This window comes from Castanea sativa, chromosome 1, assembly GCF_040712315.1.
Source record: "Castanea sativa cultivar Marrone di Chiusa Pesio chromosome 1, ASM4071231v1".
NCBI lineage: Eukaryota > Viridiplantae > Streptophyta > Magnoliopsida > Fagales > Fagaceae > Castanea > Castanea sativa.
The window spans coordinates 20,208,357-20,235,030 of record NC_134013.1 but is presented as its reverse complement, the minus strand read 5'-3'; the positions used below and the strand labels follow the sequence as shown (position 1 = coordinate 20,235,030).

Sequence of the window (26,674 nt, the reverse complement as noted above, 5' to 3'; positions counted from 1 at the left end):
ACCACTTGAACAAATTCTTGCTCCCGCAGGGTCGTCAGAGAACTGCCTGGAGCCATCTGGACGAATCCTAGCAAACCGACGAGATACTGCTTCATCATAAGTTATATTTTATATTTAATATATTAACTATATATCTAACATAATTTAAAAAATATTTAATATTTCTTTTTAATATATATGAAATCTTATCAAACTGCGTGATCGATCTATTATGGTGAGGGCAGTGAGGGTTATGGGCAAAATGCACCATGCACTAAATATATGACCCAAAATCACACCAAATTGCACTGTGAACACTCATAATTATTACTTAATAATTTATAAGTGATACATGAATTAGAAAAAATAATAAAGCTTTTTTATATAATTTAAAACATTAATTGGACTATTCATATATTTATAAGATGTATTTTAAAACTTTTAATTCTAAAAATATTGAAACAATCGGTATCAAAATTCATATCATATTTTAGATGGCCACGGTCTCTTTTGGCAATGTTTGACTTCAATTATTGAACAATAGATTTCAAAAGTGAATTTATCTTGAAAATTATTAATTCTAATTTTAATTTTGTTAGGGAAAAAAATGCAAAATAAGATTTTTGGAAGATTGAAATTTTTTACACTCTCTTAAACTACCACACGTAAAACATATTAATAAAACGTTGAACATTTTAAAAGAGTATAATATTTTTAAAAAATTTATTTATTAAATTTTTGAGTCTTAATTAAATTTTTTTAAACCATAAGACAAATAGACAAAGCATTCTATCAGCCAATAGAAAAAGTGTTTATATATATATATATATATATATATATATTATATTCTAAGTGGATGGCCTTACTTTTTTTTATTACAATAATTGTGCAATACTATAAAACAATGTGTGTGTGTATATAATATAATATAATATTATATTATATATTAGGAGACTTATTCTATATGGGGGCTTAGATCACTGCCTAATTACCCTAATGTTAAGTCTGACGATTTATCATAATGTCCGGTGAAATCCCACTTAGATCAATAGTAGTATACCCGTTTTCCGATCTCCACTCTAACAAAATTGAATTGTGTGTCTACCAGGAAGGCAACATGTATTTGGGCTGGATGATGAGGGACGATAGACCCACAGAGTTTTGGAGAGTGTGGATTTGAGTAAAAACTTTTCTGGTCTGATCGTTGAATCTAGGTCCCCATGGCGGGCATCCACCTACCACATGTAGGTGCTGGACAATCGCTAATGTATTATGCAGAGTAATCCACCATAAACATTGTCACGATACTTTGGTCTTGGACCCTCACTTCAAACAGGCCGTCTACGCCATAGGAGCGTAGCTAGGATTTTTAACTCGGAGGCTGAATTATGCATTTGTGTATTAGTCATTATTCATGTGTGTGTAAGTTAAAGAATTAGCAAAATAATAATAATAATAATAACTAGCCTCTAAGCATGTGCTCACGTACGTGCTCAAAGACTCTTCTTTTTTTTTTTGTGGAAAAAGTTAATAATTTACATCTATTATAGTTTGAAATTACTATATTTTCCAATCACAAAAATACCTAGGGGTGTGATGAGTATTATGTGTTTTGGATGAAATAATTTTTTCGTCACGCTCTTAGGTATTTTTGTGATTGAAAAATGTAGTAATTCCAAATTCTAATGAATGCAAATTATTAACTTTTTTCCAAACAAATAGAAGAGTATCTGGGCATGCATGTGCTCAGAGGCTAGTTTTTTTTTGGTGCATCTATTATTTTTCTGAACCCAAGGCCAAAAGTTTAATGAATGAAAATTATTCTTTTTGGATTGTGAACTTTGTAAAGACGGAAGAAGATATACCGGTCATAGAGTGTCACAATTATCATTTTTTTTTAAATGAGAGTTATCCTTTTTTATTAAAAAAAATCCTAAAAGGCAGTCACTAAGTCCTAAAAGGTAGCTAGTATTACACATCCATAACCATAACAAAAATTTCAAAAACTAAAGGCCCTCACATTGTAAATGTAGATTTTTTTTAATTAAAATTTTAAAAAAGGTAGTTATATAATTATATTTAATCCTAAAAGATAGGCACTTAGTACACTTCCATAACTAAATTTTAGCATGCCTAAAAAAGCTATAAAAAAAATTAAAAAAACTACGAAGGGCTGTCAATGTTACCATTCCTTTAATTTTAAAAAAAAATGTAGTCTCTTTTTTTAAATAAATGTGCAATGAAAGGCACAACAAAGGACAATATTAAATTTCATATGAAAGAGATATGATTGAATAAAATGAAGCTAAAGTGTAACAATTTCAATTAATTGAAAACGTAGTGTTACAGAAATTAATAAATATAGGCATATATAGGTAGGATATTTACAAAAAATGGTCTTTAACAACTACTTGATAGATTGGCTACCACTTTGCTCACCCGCATTCATCCAATGTGTCTACTATGCAATCTAACAAAATTGTTGATATGTCACCCTAAAAAAAATACAAAATAAAGTAGAGAGTAAGGCTTAAATGTAAGAAAGACAAGAGAAAAAAAAATAGGAGGAAGAGAGAGCACCTCTTAGAACACATACACTAAAATAATGAGTCAAACCCTATATCCACACAAAAAAAAGACAAAGCAATATATATCATGCCCACTCTTTAAAAAATACTCATAAATTAGAGAAAATATTAAACACCCATCAAATTGACCAAATGAAAGAAAAGAAAAGAAAAGATAATGACATAAAGAGAATAATGATAACAAAGTGTGGTCCTAAGTCAGCATTCAATTGAATTTAAAAAAAAAAATCAATTTGAGTTTTAAAAAACTAACAAAGTAAGAAACCAAATATTAAAAAAAAAAAAAAAAGAGAAAAGAGAAAAGCAAATTCTGAATGGCAAACTCAAAGTCCTAAAACCGTATTCCATTTACTTTGTTGCACTTCAGCCTCTTCTTTTAAGCAAATACTTCGGGCTCTTTTTACCTTATCTAGATTGATACCACTCCTAATAGCATGAGTATCTTGAATAGGGAATACATTTTAGGCGTAAATGCACTTTTAGTCCCTACATTTTGACCTGATTTCTATTTTAGTCCCTACATTTTATTTTAACCATTTTTAGTCCCTAAACCAATTAATGCGTGACATTTAAGTCCTTACCGTCACCCAACTAACAGAAAATGTTGACGTGGCAAACGGAGGTGCTATTTACACAATAAATAATGATGTGGCGAATAAAATAATAATAATAAATTATATTTATTATTTAATAAATGCCCAGTCAGTATAAATAATAATTAAAAAAGACTATTTTCATGTTTTTTTCTAAATTCTTTTAAAATAAAATAAGATAATTAAATTAAAAAAATTTAAACAAAAAATCAAATCCACAAAACGATATGGGTTTAGAGAGAGAAAGAGTGATCTGGATATGGGTTTAGAGAGAGAGAGAGAGAGCGTGATCTAGGACCAAAAAGGAGAGAAGAGAGAATAAACGATTTTGGGTTTAGAGAGAATCGCCTGGGGGCTGACCAAAATTGCAATGGATGAGGGAATCGCCTGGGCTCTGACCAGAAAGGAGAGGAGAGAATAAACGACGATCTGGGTTTAAAGAGAGAGAGAGGCAAAGATGTGGCTGACGGTGGTTCGGTTTCTCCCTCGTCGACCAACGACGAGCATGGATCAGAGAAAACGATGCTTGGTGGAGGCTTCGGTGCTTGGTGGTAGCATGGATCGAAGAAAACGATGGGCAACATGGCATCTTCCCCCTTGTGTGTGTTGTGAAACTCAAATCGGAGGTGGTGGCTGTGGTTTCCTTCCTCACCATTCACTGCCACCAGGCACCAGCCACCAGCCACCAGCCACCATTAAGGTAGCCTCCTTGATCTCTCCCTCTATCTCTTCTTTTCTTGGACTCACCCACTCAGTGCCTCTTTCTTTGTTCCGTGAAGGTGTAGGGGGTTTGGGTTCTTCAATGGTTCAAAATATGTTTGAGTAATGGTTGAAATTTGATTGTAGGATTTGGTGGTGAGGGATCTAGTAGTGGTGGTGCTGGAGATTCGAGTTTGGTGTTGGTGGATATGGGTTAGTGTGGCGGATTGTGGTGGTGGTCATTGGGTTTGATGGTTCAAGTTTTGATCTTTGTGGAAGAACGCAGGACCCATTTTTTATTTAATTTACAATTAATTTTTGGTGGAAGAATGTATACAAATTTTGGAATAGAAATTCTTTGATTTACAATTGATTTTTGGTGGAAGAATGTATACAAATTTTGGAATAGAAATTCTTTGAATACTGTTCTTGTTATCTGGGTTTGTGTTCTTGTTATATGAGTTTGTGTTCCTGTGTTTATATGATCTGGGGAAGTTTTTATTCTAATTGTGTGAATTTTTTCTAGGTTTGTAATAAAGTTTAACTCTTATTGATCTAAGAATATGATTCATGTTCTGGGGATGAACCCAGGAACACGTTCAGAAAAAATAATGAAAGAAATAAATTTTTTAATTTAATTATCTTATATTATTTTAAAAGAATTTAGAAAATAACATGAAAATGTCTTTTTTTTTAATTATTATTTATGCTGATTGGGCATTTATTAAATAATAAATATAATTTATTATTATTATTTTATTCACCATGTCATTATTTACTGTGTAAACAGTACCTCCATTTGCCACGTCAGCATTTTCAGTTAGTTGGGTGACGGTAAGGACTTAAATGTCACGCGTTAATTGGTTTAGGGACTAAAACTGGTAAAAATAAAATGTAGGGACTAAAAGTGCATTTACACCTACATTTTAAGAATTGGTGCACTGAACATCAAACATATTACCCTTATCTTTCAAACTTAACTTATTACTTCATTCCAAATTATCAAATGACACGTGTGTCTTTGAAGCAAGCAAATTCCCACTATCAACTTTTGCACTTTCTAGTTCACTTGAATTCAAATTTGGATACACGTAGCCCACAGATAAAGCTTTATCAATATCATGCAGTTAAAGAAACCAAATATATATCAAATATAGGAAAGCAAATATTGAATGACAACTCATAAAAGCAAGCATAATACAAAGAACCCAACACACATGAGGCATTTTAAATAGAGGTCATGAAATATACTTACATTTTTGTTGTTAACTACACTTCAACTCCAAAGTCCAAACAGTCCATTGGAGTTGGAGGATAGAGTACATGAAAATCTTGAAGGTTAACACCCTAGTGCATATTCCTTGAAGTTTAGATACCAAAATCTTGAAGATAGACACCCCAGTGCACATTCCTTGAAGAAATATGTGAAAGAAATTAAAGGTAAGATTGAAATATAAGGGCTATTTTACACAAATATTTAATTTGTTTCTAGAATATAAGAAGTTGTTCATGAATTAGAAAACCAAAATAGAAAAGACCAATGTACATTGATGTACACATACTGTTGAGCAAAAGCATATTTGAGCAGACCAAGTAGAAAAAATGATGAGAATGGTGAAAAGAAGATTAACACTGAATTGAAAGAATTGAAGAACTGAAGAAGAAGCAATTTGAGTTTGAAAACCAACATGAGTGTATTGGGAGTGTAGTCCTATTTTGTAAATAGTGTTTTACGTGATAGTTATTGAAAGCATTTTTACCAAGTTTTGTTCTTACTTAGACGTAAGTTGTAGGGGTATTTTGGAAAAAAAAAACGATTCCAACAGGAAAGCCCCTTAAATAGTAGTATAAATAATAAGGGAAATGTTAACGAATGTCGTAAGGACATTGGTTTAGAAACTATTTTTAGAAATGTTTTTATGAGAAAATGATAAAGTAGTTAATATTGTTGATAGCTTTTTATATTTCCTATAAAAGTTTGGTTAAATTTTTTTTAATATGATTTATTAACAATTGCTTTAAAGACACTCATTAACATGACTATAATAATAATAATAATAATAATAATAATCACCTGTTTAAGCAATAGACTTTTATCAATTTCTTTTTTTTTTCTTTTTTTAAAGGCTATAGACTTTCACATTTAACACACATGAACACCGCACTTTTGTTTTCTTAGAAGAAAATAAAAGGAAACAATACCTTGACAGCTTTGTTTTTTTTTAAGGGGTAAATGTGAGTTTTGTTGGGTGAGTCCACTTGAGAAACTAAAATATTGTGATTGTAAAATTGGTCATATTACAAAGGGGATGAGTTACAAAGAAACATGGTATGATGCATATGAGTGACTCATGATAAAAGAAAACATATGAGAATTGTCTTGGTCCTTTGATTGATCATACAACAACAATCATATTTCAAAGGAAAAACCATTAAAGCTAACATTAGGCTGGGTATGTAAATTTTTTTGGAGGGCCCAATCAGTACTCTTGCAGAGGCTAGTTTGTTTTTATAGTACTATATGGGGGTTCCAAAAGCTTTAGGGGGGCCCTAGCCCCCCAAGCTTATGTGAGCCACCACCGCTGCTTCGCCATCTTCAAAGACTTGTTCAATGTGAACCTCAACCCCATCCGCTGACATATTTGGGTTTTAGTGGTATGTACATAAGTGGGTCTAAGGATATAGTAATGAACATCAGCTAGTGCTGAGCACCATATATTTTGGGGCCTCTTGCGAGAACTAATTGTGTCATTTTATATATTTAAATATTTATTAAAAATAAGTCTTTTTATATAAAATCTATTCTACTTTTTAGATGCAAAACTACTGATTAAATTTTTTTATTCAAGTAATCTGTATCTTTTTTTTAAATTGATAATATAGTTAATTCCCTTAATCTTTTTTAAGATGTTATATTTATTAACTAGTAATTAGATATATATATATATATATATATATATATATATATATTTATCTGAATTTTTTTTCACAAAATTTAATTTTTAATTTGTTAACAACTAGTATTATATAGTGTCATGTTAACAAGGGCTCTTAGGACATTAATTTGTTAATGGACCATTTTTGAAAAAATATTTTCTAAACCAATACTCTTAGAACATTCGTTAACGTTTTCCTATTATATATATTTATATATATTTAAAGCAACACCTACTATCAATTAAAAAAAAAAGTGAAGTTCTATCTAATTAATAAATAAAAAAACCAAAGAAAGACTTGTAAACATGACCACTTATATTATAATTTTATTAAAAAAAAAATTCATAAAACTCATGTTACACCACTCCAAACTAAGCTGAAAAAGAGTGACAAAATAACTCCATTTTATCCAAACAAAACATTGGTTTTTTTTTTTTTTGTCTCCTATGATAATAGAAGCGCTCATTCTAAACTAACAAGCTCTCTATGTCTATGTCTGTATGGAATCTTGGACAATGCTTAGAACCGAGACAAGTACCATCAAAGTGTAAGGAGCAAGTGCCAATTGGAAAGGGAAAATAGTCTATAACTGCCAATAGTCTTCAAAAGCCACCTGCGGCCTCAAGTATAGATAGAAGAATCATTTCACACAATCAACAACACAACTCTCTCATTGCAAGCTACTCAATGGAGATTTCTCTTTTGATATTGTATTTTCTTTTCTAGTTGGTAGGCTCCTTGTAAGGTGTTCATGAAGTAAGTAGATTGCTTGTAATTGTTGCTCTTTCATTGATATACTCTTGTAATATCATGATTTGATTCTGAATCATTTAACTTTCCCATATACTCTTGTAGTCCTATTAATCCTTGAGACTATAGCTTCTAATACTTCATCGATAGTTGTTACTTGTTGAGTGATCTCACTGATTGGCGCAAAATAGTTTAGTAGTCTTAGCATCAATAACCACACCAGAATGGCTAAAACCAATAATATGATGACTCACATGCTCTCCAAAAGCATTCTCTTCCACCCACATCGCATCCACTTGTGAAGCTAAAGGAGCATTATAGACTTGTTGGTGTAATGCAGCATCCGATCTTATACAAATTTGATGATTTTCCAATTCAGGTACGTATTCATAAGAGCACGAAAGAAGGCACAATACAGATTAACCTTCAATATGTCTATTATTTGCGTTCAAATGGACGGATTTAGACAATCTGAATTATACAACTTATAAAAATATGGTTGCAAATAAGATGGATGATTATCTGATGGTAATAAGTCATTTACATAATGATAAACTTGACCTTGTGCACTCTAATTTTGTATATTCTATTGTTTCTTTTACAAAAGTTTTGTCATATTTAATACTGCAGGACGTGCAGTATCGCCTACTCCACGTGAATTAGATCATATTTAGTGCCGGTTTGTTTCAGCTTTTACAAGTTGAAACACGCGTTTTCAAGCCAAAAAAATAAAAAGTGCGTTTGGTAAGTTTTTAGAAAGCTACGTTTTCATAAAAGCCGCGTTTTCATTTGTGAAGGAAAAGCTCAAATCGGGAAAGCAGCATTTTGCTCCTTGCCAAAAAGCGTTGAAGCGCGTTTCAATATTACCGTTAGAAGTTGCACAAATTTCCCAAATTGCCCACTATTTTTTCTTAAAAACCCAATTTTATCGCTTTCTTTATAACACAATTTTACAAGAACCCAATAATAAAATCAGAACCCAAAAAAAAAAATGATCTGACCCATTTCCACACAATTTTACATGAACCCAATAATGGGATTTTACCATTTAATTTTTGATATATGCTTCATTAAAATTAACAATATTTGTAGTAATGAGTAGCACTTACCAACTTCAAAGATACTAAATGAATTGATTTGATCCTTTCCTCAGTTAGAAAAATCCGTTGTGGTAATGTGGCAGCTTTGATTTTCTAAATATCAAATTAAGTACATCAGTTATCATGTATCAAATCACGTAAGTTTTTTTTTCTTTATTTATGATCTTCGCTTCTTATATTATCTCGAATAGTCAATAATCACCTGAAATTCTTGCAGAATCTACATTTATTACTGTACCCGGCCACTCCTCTGTTTTGAGAATACTTTCTTGAATCAACACTTTGTTGGCCCATGCCATGCTTCTCTCTTTTTCTTGAGTTTTTCCTTTTTATCCTCACTTATGAGTTATGATAACACTTTGCTTCAATTCCTTCCTTGTACACCATTCTCAATACCTTTTTCATCATTACATTCAGTTTGGCTATGAACATTTGTTACTTTAGAAGTTCCCATGGTTGGTGTCATAACCATCTGCTCATTCCTATTAGCCTTTTTTTGCAAGTGCCATCTTGTGAACTTCTTTCTTATGAGCTACCAACTAACATGACTGACGAATCTGCAATTATAGGATTATCATCAATAATGCTTTGCACTTGGTCTACTCTTGATATGGCTTTCCTTTAATTTTTCGGATAGATTTATAGGAATTTCCTAACCGAACTATCATTTATATCCTTAGGCTCCATATAATCTTTAAGCTACTGAGCCAAAAATGAACACTGAAATTAGAAAAGGGGGAAAAATAACCAAAAATTACTTAGCAATGAGGAAAAAAAAACGGAATATACGTGAATGACAATGATTTGTGCGGAAATTAATAGATACTCTCGAAGTATCATAAATGCGTACTCCCTCCTCTCACATGAATAATAGATCCCATCATAAATTTAATTAGTGGGACCTACCATTAATGTGAGAGGAGAGAATACGCATTTATTGTACTCCGGGAGTACACAATAATTTCCCTGATTTGTGTGCAAATACAAAATAAAATATGACAGAATATATTAAACAACATAAGAGTTTAAGATAAACAACAATATCGATGATAAAAAAGATGACCAAACAAAGAAGATACAATACAATTTGGTTTAATAAAAAAGCAGATATATAGTTCGTTAAAATAGGACAAGTAAAAAGGTATTCTAAAGTCAATATACCACAAACATATAAACAAAGAACTCATATACAATTTGAAGTAAGTATCAACTACACTTTTTACTTTGAAGCTTTAACGCAAATATAATCTGATCAGATTAAAGCATCCAACGAATTGTTTAGAAAGAGACAAAATTAAATTAAAATTAAATAAGAAAAAAGAAGATGCAAACATGCAACCACTAAAGTTTGATTTCAAGGTGACTGTTTTTATGCATATTATATTAGATCTTATCTTGTTTGAATAAGGAATGCTGCTTCCACAAAATCTGCAAAATGTAAAACAATGTATTTTCTTTTTCATTTTAAAATATTACTCCTCAAAGCAACAAAGATTAAAATTGCACAAAGGGATCGGTTTGAAAAGAGTGGGGAAATTATTGGATGAAATAAATAATATCTTGATACATTTTGAATAGCGAAACTTGTAATGTATTATACACCCAATATACTAAAAACATATAATTAAGAAAACAAATCTTACGTACATGGCTTGAACTCTCAACTGCATGCACTTGTTGCTATGAAATTTGATATAGTTTGAGCATCAAATTAAACATCAAATGACTACAAAAAGAAAAGGAAATTAAATAAGAATATATTTAATCCTTGAATAATAATAATAATAATAATAATAATAATAATAATAATAATAAAAAGACACAAAGATTAATATAACCATATGAAGCATTAAGAGGGGAAAAAAGTTCAAACAACTCATATATCCAATACTATCATTAATTACCATTTAATCAAGTAATGAAATCTTCATTCCCATCATACAAAGGGTATGCAAGTGGTAATTTTGATTGTGTTATTCCAAATGACAATGTTAGCTATCATATAATCTACAAGAATCAAATTAGTTATTGCTGTATTTTTGTTCTTATTTTAAATAATTATATTCTAGCAACAATATATACATGAATCCTTCTTATTCCTTGAATCTTAGAGCAACCAGTGACCACTTTTTCCGCATGACACCTAAAAATAAAATGGGAAGAATACATCCCAGTAGCCAAAAAAAAATCAGTTAGAAATGAATCAATCAGTCTTTTTAAAATGAACATATGACATCATTATTTTCATCTTCTATGTTTTGTTTTCTTTGGAGTTTGTATAATCATATAGTAATAATTAACACATCAATATATGAACAAAATTACCGAAAAGACCATATGACCCCCATATGTCTTCTAAAGCTTAATTTGCTCAAAGGGCAGAACAGTATTTTCAACCCCTTTCTTGTCCACCTTTGTCCAACAGTGTGGCAGTGATGTTTTAAAAAAAAAATTTATAAAAAAAAAAAAAAAACTTAAATATTATCTGATGATGTTTAGTAGATAGAACGAAATTGACTAGGAATCGGATTCTGAGTTTGACTCGAAGTCGAACACTTGTTTCACCGACCACGTACGGGTCCACGAGTCCACCATAAATACATAAAACGCAGATTCTTTCCTCTTTTCAGAACTTCTGTTTTCTTTCAATATGGTGTATTTGAAGAAAAGACAGTCTCACACTCTCGGACGGTGGTGGTCTACCAAAAAGCTCAAGAATGAAGGAGATTACTATGCGGGTTCGGCAGTTACTTCTGCCTCGCCGAATCCTACGTGTCTCCCACTTCCAGGTAATTCTTTAACTTCAGCCGGTGCAGCAACTCTTGTTGCTTCGCCGAATCCGAGTGAACTCCCAATGCCCAAAATTTTACTTATCGCACATGTTATCATATTTGTTTGTAAAGTTGATGTATGAAAAGTGGTAGTATCTTTAGCAATTTTCTTTGTTTCTTGTTTTTGTTTGAAAGTTTGGTCCATGTTAGTGTGGTTAATTTTCTGCATTAAAAGTTTTAGGTCTCCATTAGTTAGTTAGTTCATTGACGGATGCCATAATTTTTAAAATTTTATATTATGTTGTTATCAAAATTAAATATATTTATTTAAAGGATTTTGTTACCAAAAAAATATGGATTGGCCCTAAAAAAAACTAAAATTTTAAGAATTTTAAGGCCATAATTTTTAATACTAACCTTTCATATGTTATAAAAAAAAAATCAGATTTTTAAAAAAGTGTGTTGTATCCTTGTTTCAATCCTCTTATCTTTTGAACGTCCTAAAAGTCTGTGTATTTCAGTATTACATTCATACATTTTTTTTTTTACTATGCACAAGTTAAATGAGCTTAAGTTTAGTTGCAAGTATGAATTTTGTAATCAGTCGTGTGATAGGTATGTCTATGATCCAAGTCAAAACCATAAACTAGGCATCCTAAAAAGTAACCTGTAAACATACTCACACATTATCACTCTACATTAATCATCCTAGGGGTCTTTGTACATTATTGCATATTTTCATGCATTAATTTTGCATTTTTTTTTCATTTAGCATAATGTGTTCTTTTTTGGGTCAAAACTATGAAAAAAAAATGAAGAAAGATGAAAATCCAAAAACACTCTATTTAACCTTGGTTGGCCATGGAATATTGTGTTTGTGTCCGTGTACCACTTGTAGTAGTCGAGCTTAGCAGTTAGCTTTATATGCACTAGCTAGTTAGTTGTAACTTGTAAGCCAAGTTTAATGTAATTTTTTGAGTGTTGGAGGGCAATCGGTTGTGTGATTGGTGTCCCCAAGTGCTGCCACTCCTAGACAGTCAGGAGAAAAGACTCAAATAAAAAATCTCACTACAAAATTTCATGGATTGTGTTGTGTACGTAAAATGAATGAATCCTCATGCGAGAAAAAACCGGTGTTTAAGATAAATGGAAAACACTGCATGAGAAAAGCGGGGAATATGTTCTAAGCAAGAAAACGACTTAAATCCAAAACACCCCCACTGCTGAGATGTGCACACAAAAAAAAAAAAAAAAAAGAAAAGAAAAGAAAAAAAGAAAAAGAAAAAAGAGGGGAAATCTGCCCCTAAGCAACTCTCTTGTAGGGGATAGTGAGTGACATTATTTATATTGATGCTTGTTGCACGACTGGTTTCTTGTATCGCCTAAACCACCTCACATATTTTTGTGACTTGCTTACTAACAAGCTTTAATACACACACTACACGCGAGCTTTGCTACTCTTGGTACATATTGCACATATATGTTAGTTTGGCCAACTTTGGTTGCATAAATGTGTTATTGAATTATCAGCTTACTATTGATAAATCTTAAAATTTGCATCAATTGTGTCATTTTTGTTGAGAGACGTGTTTTGTATGTCTAGTTGCACGAGCATGTATTGATCATACCTTATTTTGTTGCAATGGGATCATATAGCAGAGAGTTTTGAACATTGATACAAAACAGTGATGATCACAATGCTTCAAAAGATGGTCATTAAACACACCAATTAGGGAGAGTTGGTTTTAACTACCTCTTTAGATGCTAGTGTAAGGGCTGAGATTCTGAGGTCCTTAGTTGTGCCTATCACACGCTTGGTTTCATATGATCATACATGACACCTTACCGAGAGTTTGCTCGTCCTTTGGGAGTATCTTACTTGAGTGAAACCAATCTTGGTCATTTGAAATTGGGTACATCTGTTTAAAACACCCAATTTTTGCTCAACCCTTTATTTATGCAACTCCCTCCCTATTTTGCGACAAAAACTCTTTGGTGCATACATAAATTACTAATCAAAGTTAAGTCTAAAAGCTAGCCACCTAATATAATTCAAAATGGATTACGATTAGTCCAACATCAATCTCATTATAAAATTCTATGTTTTCATTATTGTCTTCATTCAAAAAATGGTACTGCAATGAACCTATATAAATTTAATTTTGTTCATAATTATAAAACCATTGGGGTTTTTTGCAACCTATGCAACATAGGTTGTTTTCACCCAAACAATTTTATTATGTACAAATTTACATTTTATAGGTTCATTACAGTACCGGTTGATGTTAGACTTTTCAATGATTGCAATCCATGTTGAATTAAATTAAGTGGCTAGTTTGAGACTTAACTTTAATTAATAATTTAGGCATGCATGTTTTTTCAATTTATATATTTATTTAATGATTTCTAAAACTCTTTTTTTAATTTATTTTATTTTATTCTCTCTTTTTTACCCTTGGTTTGAGTTGCCATTTGGTCATAAATTTTTTTTCTCATTTGCACTTAGGCATCCTAAACCATTATTATCGTGATTGGTTCTTTTAAAATTGGATGTAGACTGTGTCTTAAAAGGCCATATGACTTGTTACAAATTGAGTAATAAGCCTACATATGCTTGTGTTGGGTTTAGGGTTAGGAGAATTTGCAGATATAAGGTTTTAGAATTGTTGAGGAAAGGATTTTGGGCTTGTGTTAAGTATGAAAAGATGGCTTGATGGCTATTATTTGGTAGAAGAAAGTGTGTGGGGTTTAAGAGTTATTACAGTTAAAAGAAAGGTCTTGATTAATTTGGGGTTGTAATGAAGAAGGAAAAGAGAGGCTTCTATGGTTTTTAGGTCCTTAGTATCGTAGGTTTTATTTTTGTTGAGTCCAAGTTAGTCTTTTGCTAGGTTTTAGTTTGCTAGTTGAAATAGGACTTAGGAATCCTGATACTACTATTACAAGAAAATAGTCTTTATATATTTGTGCTCAATATATTCAAAGGATATGGCAGATTCGCCCTGTATATAAAACTGATCATAGCTAATAATAAATAAATAATATCTTATAATTCAAAATTTAAAATTGATCATAGCTAATTGAGTAATTTGTCTAGTGTGCTTGTGGTGTGTTTAGAGTTTGGAGAATCTAGGATTCAGAATTGATGAAGAAAGGGTTATGAGGTTGCATTTGAAAATTAAAAGATAATTTGATGGTTATTTGATGGTTGTTTGGTAGAAGAAAATTAATGGGTTTTAGGATTTGATAATGAAATTAAATGGTTTGATTTGGGGAGAATCTTAATTGTTGTTAATTTGTGGAAGAGGAGCATAATTTTCCTTAGCTGGTGTTGTATGCATTGTTCGTTTGCTAGAGAATGATGGGATGACAGTGAATCATTTACTTATGCGTTGTCCTTTTGCCACAAAATTATGGGATATGGTTTTTGGTCTTTTTGGAGTTCATTAGATGTGCCTAAAGGGGTTTTAGATTTACTAGCATGTTGGTAGGGTGATTTGGGAGACATAAAAACAAAGTTTTAGCTTGAAGGAATTATGGAATATGGTTTTTGGTCTTTTTGGAGTTCATTAGGTGTACCTTAAGGGGTTTTAGATTTACTAGCATGTTGGGAGTGTTGATTTGGGAGACATAAAAACAAAGCTTTGAAGTGAAAAAATTTATGAGATATGGTTTTTGGTCTTTTTGGAGTTCATTAGGAGATGCCTAAAGGGGTTTTAGATGTACTAGCATGTTGGTAGGGTTGATTTGGGAGACATAAAAACAAAGCTTTGGCGTGAAAGAAAATGACAGAACTTTTGAGGAGTGTGAACAGTCTATGTTAAACTTGAAGTTGCAATTATTTTAAATTTTTTTGGGATAATTCAATAGTTGATGGTGGAGGAATTTACTTGGACGTCTTCATTAGCATGTTGGTAGGGTTGATTTGGGAGACATTAAAACAAAGCTTTGGCATGAAAGAATTATGGGATATAGTTTTTTGGTCTTTTTGGAGTTCATTAGGAGATGCCTAAAGGGGTTTTAGATTCACTAGCATGTTGGTAGGGTTGTTTTGGGAGACATAAAAACAAAGCTTTGGCATGAAAGAAATGGCAAAACTTTTGACAGGTGTGAATGGATTATGTTAAATTTGAAGCTACAATAATTTTTTTTTATTTTAAATTGGGATAATTCAATAGTTGGTGGTGGAAGAATTTAAACCTTGGACATCTTTATTAGAAACACCAAGAGATGAGTTACTAGCATGTTGGTAGGGTTGATTTGGGAGACAAAAAACAAAAAAAAAACAAAGCTTTGGTGTGAAAGAATTATTTGATATGGTTTTTGGTCTTTTTTGGTGTTCATTAGGAGATGTCTAAAGGGGTTTTCGATTTACTAGCATGTTGGTAGGGTTGATTTGGGAGACATAAAAACAAAACCTTTGGCGTGAAAGAAATGACAAAACTTTTGAGGGGTGTAAACGGTCTATGTTAAACTTGAAGCTGTAATTTAAAAAAAAAAAAAAAAAATTCGGGATTATTCAATAGTTGGTGGTGGGGGAATTTTCACCTTGGACATTTTCATTAGAAACACCCAGAGGTAATTTACTAGCATCTTTGTATGGTTGATTTGGGAGACATAAAAACAAATCTTTGGCATGAAAGAATTATGGGATATGGTTTTTGGTCATTTTGGAGTTCATTAGGAGATAAATAAAGGGGTTTTAGATTTACTAGCATGTTGGTAGGGTTGATTTGGGAGACATAAAAACAAAGTTTTGGCATGAAAGAAATGGTAGAGCTTTTGAGAGGTGTGAATGATCTGTGTTAAACTTGAAGCTGCAAATTTTTTTTTTAAAAAAATTTGGGATAGTTTAATAGTTGGTGGTGGAGGAATTTAAATTTTAAATGTTTTTATTAAAAACACTAAAAGATGTCAGTTGAGTTATAAGACTCTTTGCACAAAACCTTTCTCTAATTTATTAAGTTTTATGGTTTATTTTAATTTAGAACTTAGTTGTGTTATGCATCTAGTGTTCCCCCTTGTACTTGATGCATTATTTTTATTTAATAAAACTTATTACTTATTAAAAAAAAAAAAAAGAATCTATCTCTTTAAATATAGAGCACAAATATATATAAAGACTCTTGTACTAGTAGTATTAGGATGCTTAACTCCGCCTGTGTCTATGCTTAATTTCATATATTTTACTCACAGCCGGTCCCAAGCCCGGAAAAAGGAGGAGGGTTGCATTAGGTTGATGGATAGATGAAACTCTAGTCACTCTATTATGAATGGTAGTCCAGGCTAATAGAAAAAAGACACGTTATTAAAACTTGACAACATAAGCATTGCTGCCATATCATCCCAGTGGACTAACTCATGTTGACGCCTGTCAAGCCATCAAATATTCGAAATTTATACTCTTGAGTTGGTGGATCTATGAAAATTTTCGAACATCTAAAAGCCTTTCAAATCTCTCTCTCTTGGAATTTTACCATATTCATCTCTGCGTATGAATCTATGTGTTGGTAACGGATCTTCCAGATGGAGTGCTACATCTTCGAGGGCTATGACGTGGTATTTCTAGCTTCACTTGGTGATGGCGATTTTGTAGTTTTTATTTTTTGAATTTTGGGTCTATGGGTTTTGTTGGGTTTTAGAGAGATCTGGTGTATCAAACAAATGGCATAGTTGTGGCATAGTTGTGGACATCTGATCTTTTAAATGTGTATATATCTGTTCCTTTTTGGTTTTATCTAATTTTGATGCTGCAAATTTGTAGTCCTATTAATCCTTTAGACTATAGCCTTTTATACTTCATCGATAATTGTTACTTAGTGACGTCCTAGATAATCGACATAGCATAGTTAAGTAGTCTTAGGATTGATAACTTCAAAAATTAAGAGTCCTCTTAGTTGAGGCAGTACCAAACATCATTTTAAACACAAAAGTCAAATTACAAAACCAAATATCGTTAAAAAGGTCGTCAACGCTTGAGAAAGTTCATAGATACATTTGCAATCACGTCAATTATTTAACTCTGCATTAAGTTTTTTGAGATCTAAAATTGGATTTTTCAAAGATTACAACAAAATGTCATATGAAATTGCTCAGAGCGCAGGTTCTGAAGTTTGCATCTGAATGTGGAGCTCTCAATTTTGTATCGTGCTTGTTACTGATGACATTTTTAATCCTCATGCTTTCTAATTGTTTTTGGTTCAAAGGTGTTAAATATCTATGCGGGTAAATATACTATTTACTCAAAGTGGTCTCAAAATACTGTCTTTTGGCATCCCTTTTTCTAGTAGATTTGTTTGGTGCTGTTGCATTTGTTTTTCCACTGGACTGATTTTCTGGAAAGCAAACCTAGAATCTTTTCCGAGAGTGAAATTGTAGATTTATAAGCAATGTTTATAAATTTGCTATGAGAATTCAAGAGTTTCAACTGCATTTCCACTTTCAACAATAGATCTAACAAATTGCCTTAAATTGGACTAACAATACAAAAATGTCTGACATGCAAAAGCATACATTATTACAGGATTATTGTCAATCCAATTAGTAACTACATTGAGATATTCAAATTAGGAATTCAAATCACTTCGCAAAAGGGGAACAAAAATGCTTAATATTAGACTCTCCAAAAAATTTTAAGCTGTGCTACTAATGTGTAGCAAATTATCCATTCATCTCAACTGACATTGTGGAATGAATCAATGATGGCATCTGCAAGGTACTCGCATTTGGCCAAAGATAATCCAGCCAATGATATCCTTCCATCTTTTGTCATGTACACATGCCACTTATTTGTCATATTGTCACTCTGATCAGACAAGAAGATATAACATTAGAAATCCAAGAAACAGTTCTATGCATCATTGCATTGCTTTAGTGCAATTTCAGATTACAAACACGGCCACCAATATACAGTTTCAAGGCATTGGATATTGTAGCTTATTTGAGATTGTGAAGACCATTAGACCAGTCTTAAACTCAAAAATAATGACTTGATGCAACAATTTGGTCTTGGATTAGGAAAATATTTATGATTAACATGGAAGCTGGTTCTCAATGCAGATGCAACAGAAGTGTTGAAAGGAAATTTTTGAAAAAAAAAAAAAAACAATATAAACATACGGAGGGAGAGGCAATGCATATAAAAATGAAGCTGAAGAGGCATATCCCATAATTTGGGAAATATTCACAAATATTATTATATTTGACTAGCTTTCTACTAGTCCCCACATACACAAGATAAGCTATCAATGTGTCAAATCGGGACAGATGAGTCACTATAATTCAAAAGTGAGATCTGGGAAAGAAGAAATTTTATGCATATGAAGTTATATGTTTTGATAGAAGTTGAGAAGACACAATTACCTGAGCTTTGTTCAAGCCTGTGAATGAGAACATGCCAATCTGCTTAAGTATAAATGACCAATCCTTCCCACTCTTATCTTTTGCAGAGAGGCTATCATACAGTTTCTTTCTCACGTTCTTTATCCTTCCAGCCATCATTTCCATTTCTGCTTTCCATTCATTGAAGAGAGTTGGGTCCCCAACAACATTGGCAACAATTTTGGCCCCATGAATAGGAGGATTGGAGTACATCGGTCGAGCAAGCCTTTTCAGTTGGCTCTTTACCCTGAAAATATAAAAATTACCATTTGCTGGTTCTTAACCAAAATTTGCCACTTGAAAGTAAGAAATCAACTGGAGCCATGCACCATGATATTTAGGCATGATTCATCTAAAGGAGACAAGAGCAGATGTATTATTGAGACAGTGAATCACAAAAGGGCTAACTTGATGATGTGAAAGACAACTCCGTATCAGCTATTGGTGTGTCAAACAATTCTCAATAGGGCAACTGCAACCACTTGACATTTAATTCCACGTTTTACATTACCCTACCTGAGTAATACTTAAGTAACATGATGAGATGAGTGTATTATGCTTTTCAATGAGAAACTTCCATTAATTACTCCATTACTTTCCTCTTTTCTTCTTTCAAATGCAAGCACAAACTCAGGGAACTATGCTCAATATGGTATAGTCATAAATTGTGCATATGTCCCTATGCCTACACCTGTAGATTTCTGGAGAGTTTTCAAGCTCATCAATTCATGTCCATGTCAAGAGCAACATTCAACTTCATTTTCCGCAGCCAAGAGCCTTGTAGCTTAATGGCATTTCCAGCTCTCCTCTATAAGGAGAACCAGGCCTCGAATCCCCCTCCCCCTTTGTTGTAACTATCAAATAATCCAAAAAAAAAAAATACTTTGTTTCCCACAGAATATGGAGAAAACTTGAATAAATAAGACATCAAGAAGGATACAGATACTTTTGAGGGTTGGGTGGTGGGAATTCAAGATTTTTAACACAGATATGACATATCCAAAAGTAGATCAAAATATAGACCATGCACTTTTTAACCAGAAATATATCCAGCAGGCATGTGCAGTGATGTGTCTAACATGGCAAAGTTATAGAATATAAGTGGCCTAAAAGAGCTAGCTGTGCACTTGTTCATCTGATCATGCACGCACTTTCTATTGTGGGAGAGCTAATTTTCCATAGACCAGAAAATGAATAAACAAAGGACATTTTGTTCACAACACCTTGCTGCTGCATCAGCTGATGTGCATACAACATTGATTGCTCCAATCCTTTCTGCATAAAGACCCAAATTTTTACTGTATGACTGGGCAACCAGGAGTTCCATACCACGCGCAGCAAACAATCTCACAGATCCTGCATCAGCATCAAGGCTTCCACTAGCAAATCCCTAAAGTACATTGATAAGTTAGATAAAAACATGATTATACAGAAATCTATCTTTCAAAGAATCTCAATGCGATGCTGTGGATATCAAACTGTTTGAAATATCAATGGAATTTTGAAAATTTTCCTGCCAAAAATTTCCATATCTAAATTCCCATTTTAGCGGTCAATCAATCATGGAATCATACCTGGTATGCAACGTCAAAAAATGGTATATGGTTCTTCTCCTGAATGACATCAGCAATTTTCTCCCACTGTTCAGGTGTTGGATCAATGCCAGTTGGGTTGTGAGCACAGCCATGAAGTAACACAAAAGATCCTTCTGGGGCAGCCTGAAAATAGAACAAACAAATTATGGGTAAATTGATCAAGGAAAGTAAATTTACAGTGGCATTGAGAATGGATGTAAGATAAAACATAAGTAAAGAGTTTATTAGTTCAACATGTCCAATTCCAAATTACTAAGAATTATGCATGCAATACTTGTGTGTCATTCTCAAATACTTCGAAAACTATAAGATACCAGCTATTTCAGCTGGAAGTGCAAAGAGCAAACATTTATTAAAATGAAAGCTGCCTAACAGTTTAGTTGATAAAAGAAAACGAGCACAAATAAACCAGAATGGAACCTTTATGTCAGCTATCATCCCATCAAAGTCCAAACCAACTGTTTTTGGATCATAGTATCGATATTCAGACCATGGAACTCTAGCATCATTGAAAATATTCTTATGATTACCTGCAAGACAATTTTGTTCGCCATGAAAAGTGAGTACCCTTGAGACAAATCTCAAACACAAGTTCAAGTGAATGACAGTACACACCCCAAGTTGGAGATGATATTAGAACTTTTGCCCCAGGAAAATATCGTTCGATCAGAGCTGCAGCTAGTCGAAGAGAACCAGTTCCTGAAAGGCCTTGAACAGTAGCCACCTGAAAAACAGAAATATAAGTTCTATTTTTTGTTAATAAGAATCAAGAGAAAATACAATATTCTTTGAAAAAATTCAGGACCATTTACATTTCACGTACTCTTTGTTCCTTTATTACAGGGTTGCTGGCTCCAAATAACAACTCTGCGGTCACCTTATTAAATGCAGCCAAACCTTCGATTGGGAGATACTAGACATTATCATCAGATTATTGTAAGTAATCATAATTGAGATTAATAACACCCATACATTTGAGTAAATAGAGATACCTCTTTGTTTTCTCCCCTTTCCACCATAAGATTCTCCGCCTAGAAAAAAACATTTCTAATATGATTAATTTAAACTCAATTTGATTGTCAAAGAAACCAGCACTCAGTTTTATCATTAAGAAGTGAAATTGAAAAATATCTAACATAGACAACACAAAGAATTTCACTAATGAAACATTTGCCATTTGATTGATTAAAAAAGTCTTACCTTCTTAACAACATTCAGCACATAAGGTTGTAGCTCCTCTGTTCGATAGGCCCCAACTCCAAGGTTGAGCTTTTTTTGGTCGTTGTCTGCTTTAAAAGCTTCAGAGACTCCAAGAATTGGATCAGGAGGAGCCATTGTTACTCCTTCAAAACGAGAAACCTTAATGGCCGCAACCATAGATATCCGACTGAAAGACTGCATAGCAGGAACGACCAATTCTCAGACAAACAACCAAACATAGCAGATAAATTCCTGCCTAAGTGATAGTCAAGTTATACTAAACACAAAGTGAATGCCTTGATTAAAATAAAATAAAATAAAAAACAAACAAAGAATAAATCCAATTTAAACACATAAAAGAAAGGAAAAAACCTATGCTTAACAGGCTTCAATGGTACACAACCTAGTGAATTATTTAACTGTCAACATGGATGATAGGACATGATACAAAAGCTGGAATCAATGTGATGCATTAGCATGACTATCAAAGCAGGACACACGCACAGAGCAACAATTTGAAATAAAGGGCAAAATCAATCCACAGAACAAGCGCGTGCACACACACACACACACATAATTATTATTAATAATGTAGGGAACCCTTCTAAATAAGAGCCCTTTAAACTCGCGTTTAGCCAGTAAAACCTATGGGCAACTGACCCCATCGGCCAGAATCAGTTGCCAAGTGATCCAAGGGCATAATATTCAACCCTGAGGGGCTAATGAGTAGTTTATGCTCATGCCCAGAGCATCCACAGCATATTTATAATCATATTGATATTCGATATAGATATACCTTTGTCTTAATAAAGGGATTGGCTTTATCCTTGTTGAAGCTCAAGCTACCACCTCCAAGCTTCAATCTTCCCTGCTCAAATCCACAACATGGTATTGCATTTGATAAAAATTTTGGTCCTTCAAAACTTTAATATAACTTGTAATAAATTTTGGGTATTTTCCAGAAAATTAAGGGGGAAATATAAAAAAGAGAAATGGAAAATTAGATTAGAAGTAGTACCTTCAGGTTTTCATGAACTGAAAGTGAGGCTGTTAGAGAGGCCGAAGCTAGAGAGAGCATCGTCGAAGTCGAAGTCGAAGTCATCTGAATCAACAGTAATTAAAAATAAAAAAAAAAAAGATTAGATTAGACAGACAATATAGGATAAGTCACTTCAAAATCCAAGCACTTTAACTGCGTAATCTACGAGAAAATTTTGAGATTAAAATGAAAAAAAGAAGAAGATGAAAATACGTAGATTTAATTAGAGAAATTTTGAGTGTGTGAAATCGATGGAAAAATCGAGGTTTAATGGGGAAGTGGAACTCACACTCGGACGATGATTACAGATTAGTTTAGAATGATTGTTTCGTTTGTTTATAAAAAGTGCTGAATGCTGGTGTAGTAGTAATGGGTTGAGATTTTTTAATATTTGTAAAAGGGCACGAAGGTCATTCTCAATCGTAAAGTTGTGGTCGCGTCGACTGTCCGTGCTGATTAGGAAGGAAGGATTGCAATTTGATTGGGGATGATGAGGCTGTAAAATCTGTACTTACCCAAAATAGATCAAAACCAGTTAGGACTTTGGACAGCGGATCCAAATCATTAAGAGATGGTATTAGGTGAGACATAGGGCTTATACGCCCATCTCGCCCCAGATTTTTTCAATCATATGTGTGTGTGTCTCTCTCTCTCTCTCTCTCTCTCTCTCTATTCAAGATGTACTTTAAGTAATGTTACACCTCTTAATAACTTATTATTGAATTAATATTTTGAAAATTTAACCGTTAAATTACATATTATATATGTTCTTAACATGCATGCCAATTTTCATATCAATTGGATGTTATTTACCATTTGATCTATAAACTCATTTTTATTCATAATTTTAAATTACAAATATTTGAATTTTAACAATTGATTGATGACATGACTATTAATTTTTTATTACCTTAAAATTTTGCAAGTATGAAGACTATATGAAGATAATGTAATCTAACGGTGGATTTATCAATATTTGTATCAAATTAAAAAATATTAAATGATGTAACATTATTTAGAATTATATCAGATCTAATTTAAACCCAACCCATATATATATACACACACATGTGTGTATAATATTCAAATAATATTGTTATTAAGAGTGAGAGGCTCAGCCCAAAGAGGGCAAAAATAACAAGACCTCGGAATTAAGTATCTGTTTAGAAAGAGTATCGTAGTTTTAGGGTCCGTTTGATAGAGGAGTTTAACAACATGTTTTCAGTTTTTAAATAATATTACACACATTTTTACACACTTTTTCACTCATATGTATTTTCAAAAAATACAAACGTTACTAGAATAACATTACCAAACAGCCCCTTAATTTTCAAAACAATGTGAAAACTATAATAAAAAAACTGTACTAAAACACCTTTTTTGAGTACTCATAATGCAAAAAAAAAAAAAAAAAGTGTTTGGTAACATATTTTTGTAACATTCTTTTAAAATTGAAAACACAAAATTAGGTGTTTGGTATGGGTATATTTTTTTGTCATAGAAAAAGTATGCAATGCACGGACATGAATACATTGAATAATGTAAAATAATTTATTTATTTGAAGAGAGGGAAAACTCCCTCTTGAATTCCAACTGCTACGTAACTTTGTTTGTTCTCTTCTTCCTACTTCCTCTCATTCCATCTTCCTTCCATATATATAGAATCATTCCTATTGATAGTCAACTATAATTTAAATTAGGATACAATCTGTTATGATCTATTTATTGGTGCGGTGTGATATAATTGTTACCATGATTAAGAAAATTTAGAGAGTTAGATGGGATATTATGAGGAGTAATGAGCGGTAGTTGGAAGTTAAGAGGAAGATCTGAAAGATTAGTGCTGATTTGATACAAATTTGAGATGATAACTTGATGAAGAATAGTAATGAGGTCGATTCCAAAATCCAGTGAATCTTGAGAAAGAGCTTTGAATTTAATTGATGAAGAAGAGTCCAAGAAGGGGGGAAAAAAAAAAACCGTTCTTTGAGAGAGAGAAATCTTGTCTAACATGGAGAGAGAGAGAGAGAGAGAGAGAGAGAGAGCAATTGTGTTTTGTCAAATCAAGTGACCTAGTGTATATCCCACAATTTTCACAATATTTACAATTACGTCATTCAGACTCCAGAGCTATAACTTAAGCGTTGAATACATCTTTTTATGGGGTCTCTAAATACATGTTTTAAGCTACCTATATTGAGTATTGTAATCTAAATACCCGTGTAAGAGTTCCTTGCCAAACAACTCACTCCAAAGTGGGCTTCACGATTTTTAGCATTTAAATCACACAAAAGAGTCTTTAAATGGCTTTACAAAACTGGCCCTAACCCATCAACTTTCTTATAAAAGACTCATTGTGGGGTGGAAGAGATGAATTGAGGTTTTCTAAATTGAAGAGAAAGATGCCTAATGGGCCAAAAAAGAGCAAGTTTATTGGCACATATGTTAATGTGAATCAATAGCTAATAGTGAAAGTTTAATGTTCAGTTTTAGTCTCTAACATTTGGGTCAAAATAACCTTTCAATTATTTAATATAAATTTTTTTCCCTTTCTAGTTTTTAAACGTCACACCAAGTCACCAACACAGTAATTACACGGTGCAATTATTGCATCAAATTCAAATCCTTTTGGGTTGTAAGTGAATTCAGTGTTTTGCATCCTTTTTCACACCAGCCGATTGTTATATCTAGATAAGCATCACTTTGTTTAGTTAGATCTCTTGAGATTTGCTTATTTTGTTAAAATTATTTTTTTTTTACTGAAATTATTATAGATAAAGGTAAATGTTAGCTGAAATAGTACAATAAAACCCATAAATAGTACCAAAAATAAGCTAAGTAGTAAGATAAGTTAGCAAAATTAATCATGCCAAACAAACATTAAAATAAGTTGAATGCCCTTTACACACATCAAAATTAGCATCACCATTATATATCAGTTTCTTGATTTTCAAAACTTGTAATCTATAACATCAATTATATAACAATGTCAATGAATGGCTTCCCTTGTAATTCGTCACATTTTTATCATTAATGATAAAACTATAATAGAAATTGAGGAAAATGACACCTCTTCCTTCACCTTCCCCCTTCTCAAACTAGGCAATGCCGCTAAACTACGAGCTCGTGGTCCATTCTACCAACAAATTTAAACCGATAGGTACAGTAAAATGAAACGCTGCAAGCCAAAACAAATGGAACAAAAATCTATGACATTCGATCATCAACCAGATTGCAATCTAGACCTACATGCAGTTGGTTGATATCTCAACGCCAACCCAATATGGGTTTGAGGTGACAAAGATTCAACCTTCAAGATTGGCAATAATTATTTACCGCTACATACACGGGGGAAGCCAAATTTAGTTTTTTGCCAGTCACAGAACATGAGGAACAACTACTTGTTACCATTTAAGTTTGTCTAGAACAGCCTAACAAAATGATCTCACAACATAGTGACTAACAAAAAACAATAAACAAAAAGCTAAAACTACCGCACCCTGATATGAATTAGCAAGCAATGAATACAGGCACCATAGTTTTCAAAGTGTATAGTTTGCAAGTTGCACACCAAATTGAAAAGAGCACTGCCTGATAGAAAGATTGTGATTGAACAAGTCCATGAAATCAGCAAGGCAACTAATATAGCAACAGATTGCCACCACGAATCATTGTGCGCATAAACCATACGAATGACCTCGCAAACAGTCTTTAAAAGGAAGCATGGTAACAGCCACACTGCCAACAAGCAAAAGAAACCCTGAAGAAAAAGATTTTTCTATTCAATAATTTACTGCTGTGGTATAAGATGAATACATAAGAAGATGCTATCTGCCCAGATATTGATGCAGGACAATCAAGAGGAAAATAAAATAACAAGAAAATTAAAGATTTAGCACTTAAGGATTGCTGGAATCAGCATCAAACAAGAAAATTTGGGCATCAGCACCTAAGGTGTCTGGAATCAGCACCCAATTTGGAAAGTCTCCAATTTGAAATTTCATTAATCAATTGTCTAACATAAAATAACCCATCTGAAATCCCTA

The 26,674-nt window shown here is 32.6% G+C and overlaps 1 protein-coding gene across 2 annotated transcripts; it reads right to left on the bottom strand.

Annotated features, from left to right (window-relative positions):
* Nucleotides 1-17,853: 17,853 nt before the first annotated feature.
* Nucleotides 17,854-23,250, bottom strand: LOC142621876 (aspartate aminotransferase, chloroplastic). 2 transcript variants are annotated; one of them, XM_075795246.1, is made up of 12 exons: nt 23,144-23,250; nt 22,608-22,691; nt 22,386-22,457; nt 21,590-21,784; nt 21,382-21,420; nt 21,213-21,302; nt 21,005-21,113; nt 20,810-20,919; nt 20,369-20,512; nt 20,018-20,184; nt 18,777-19,041; nt 17,854-18,219 (listed from the first exon to the last, which is right to left on the bottom strand). In XM_075795246.1, the coding sequence occupies exons 1-12, from the start codon at nt 23,216-23,218 to the stop codon at nt 18,088-18,090; spliced, it is 1,482 nt and encodes a 493-aa protein (XP_075651361.1). In that variant the 5' UTR covers nt 23,219-23,250; the 3' UTR covers nt 17,854-18,087. The 2 variants fall into 2 exon arrangements, with proteins under 2 accessions (XP_075651361.1, XP_075651362.1); XM_075795247.1 differs by having other exon boundaries at nt 22,918-23,191.
* Nucleotides 23,251-26,674: the final 3,424 nt, after the last annotated feature.

Coding starts and splice junctions, on each gene's coding strand:
- LOC142621876 (XM_075795246.1), bottom strand. CDS start 23,218: ATGTCTCACCTAATACCATCTCTTAATGATTTGGATCCGCTGTCCAAA. Junction 22,458..22,607: donor CAGTTCATGAAAACCTGAAG/GTACTACTTCTA, acceptor GGATTTGAGCAG/GGAAGATTGAAGCTTGGAGG. Junction 19,042..20,017: donor TCAGCTGATGCAGCAGCAAG/GTGTTGTGAACA, acceptor TTATATTTTCAG/GGTAAAGAGCCAACTGAAAA.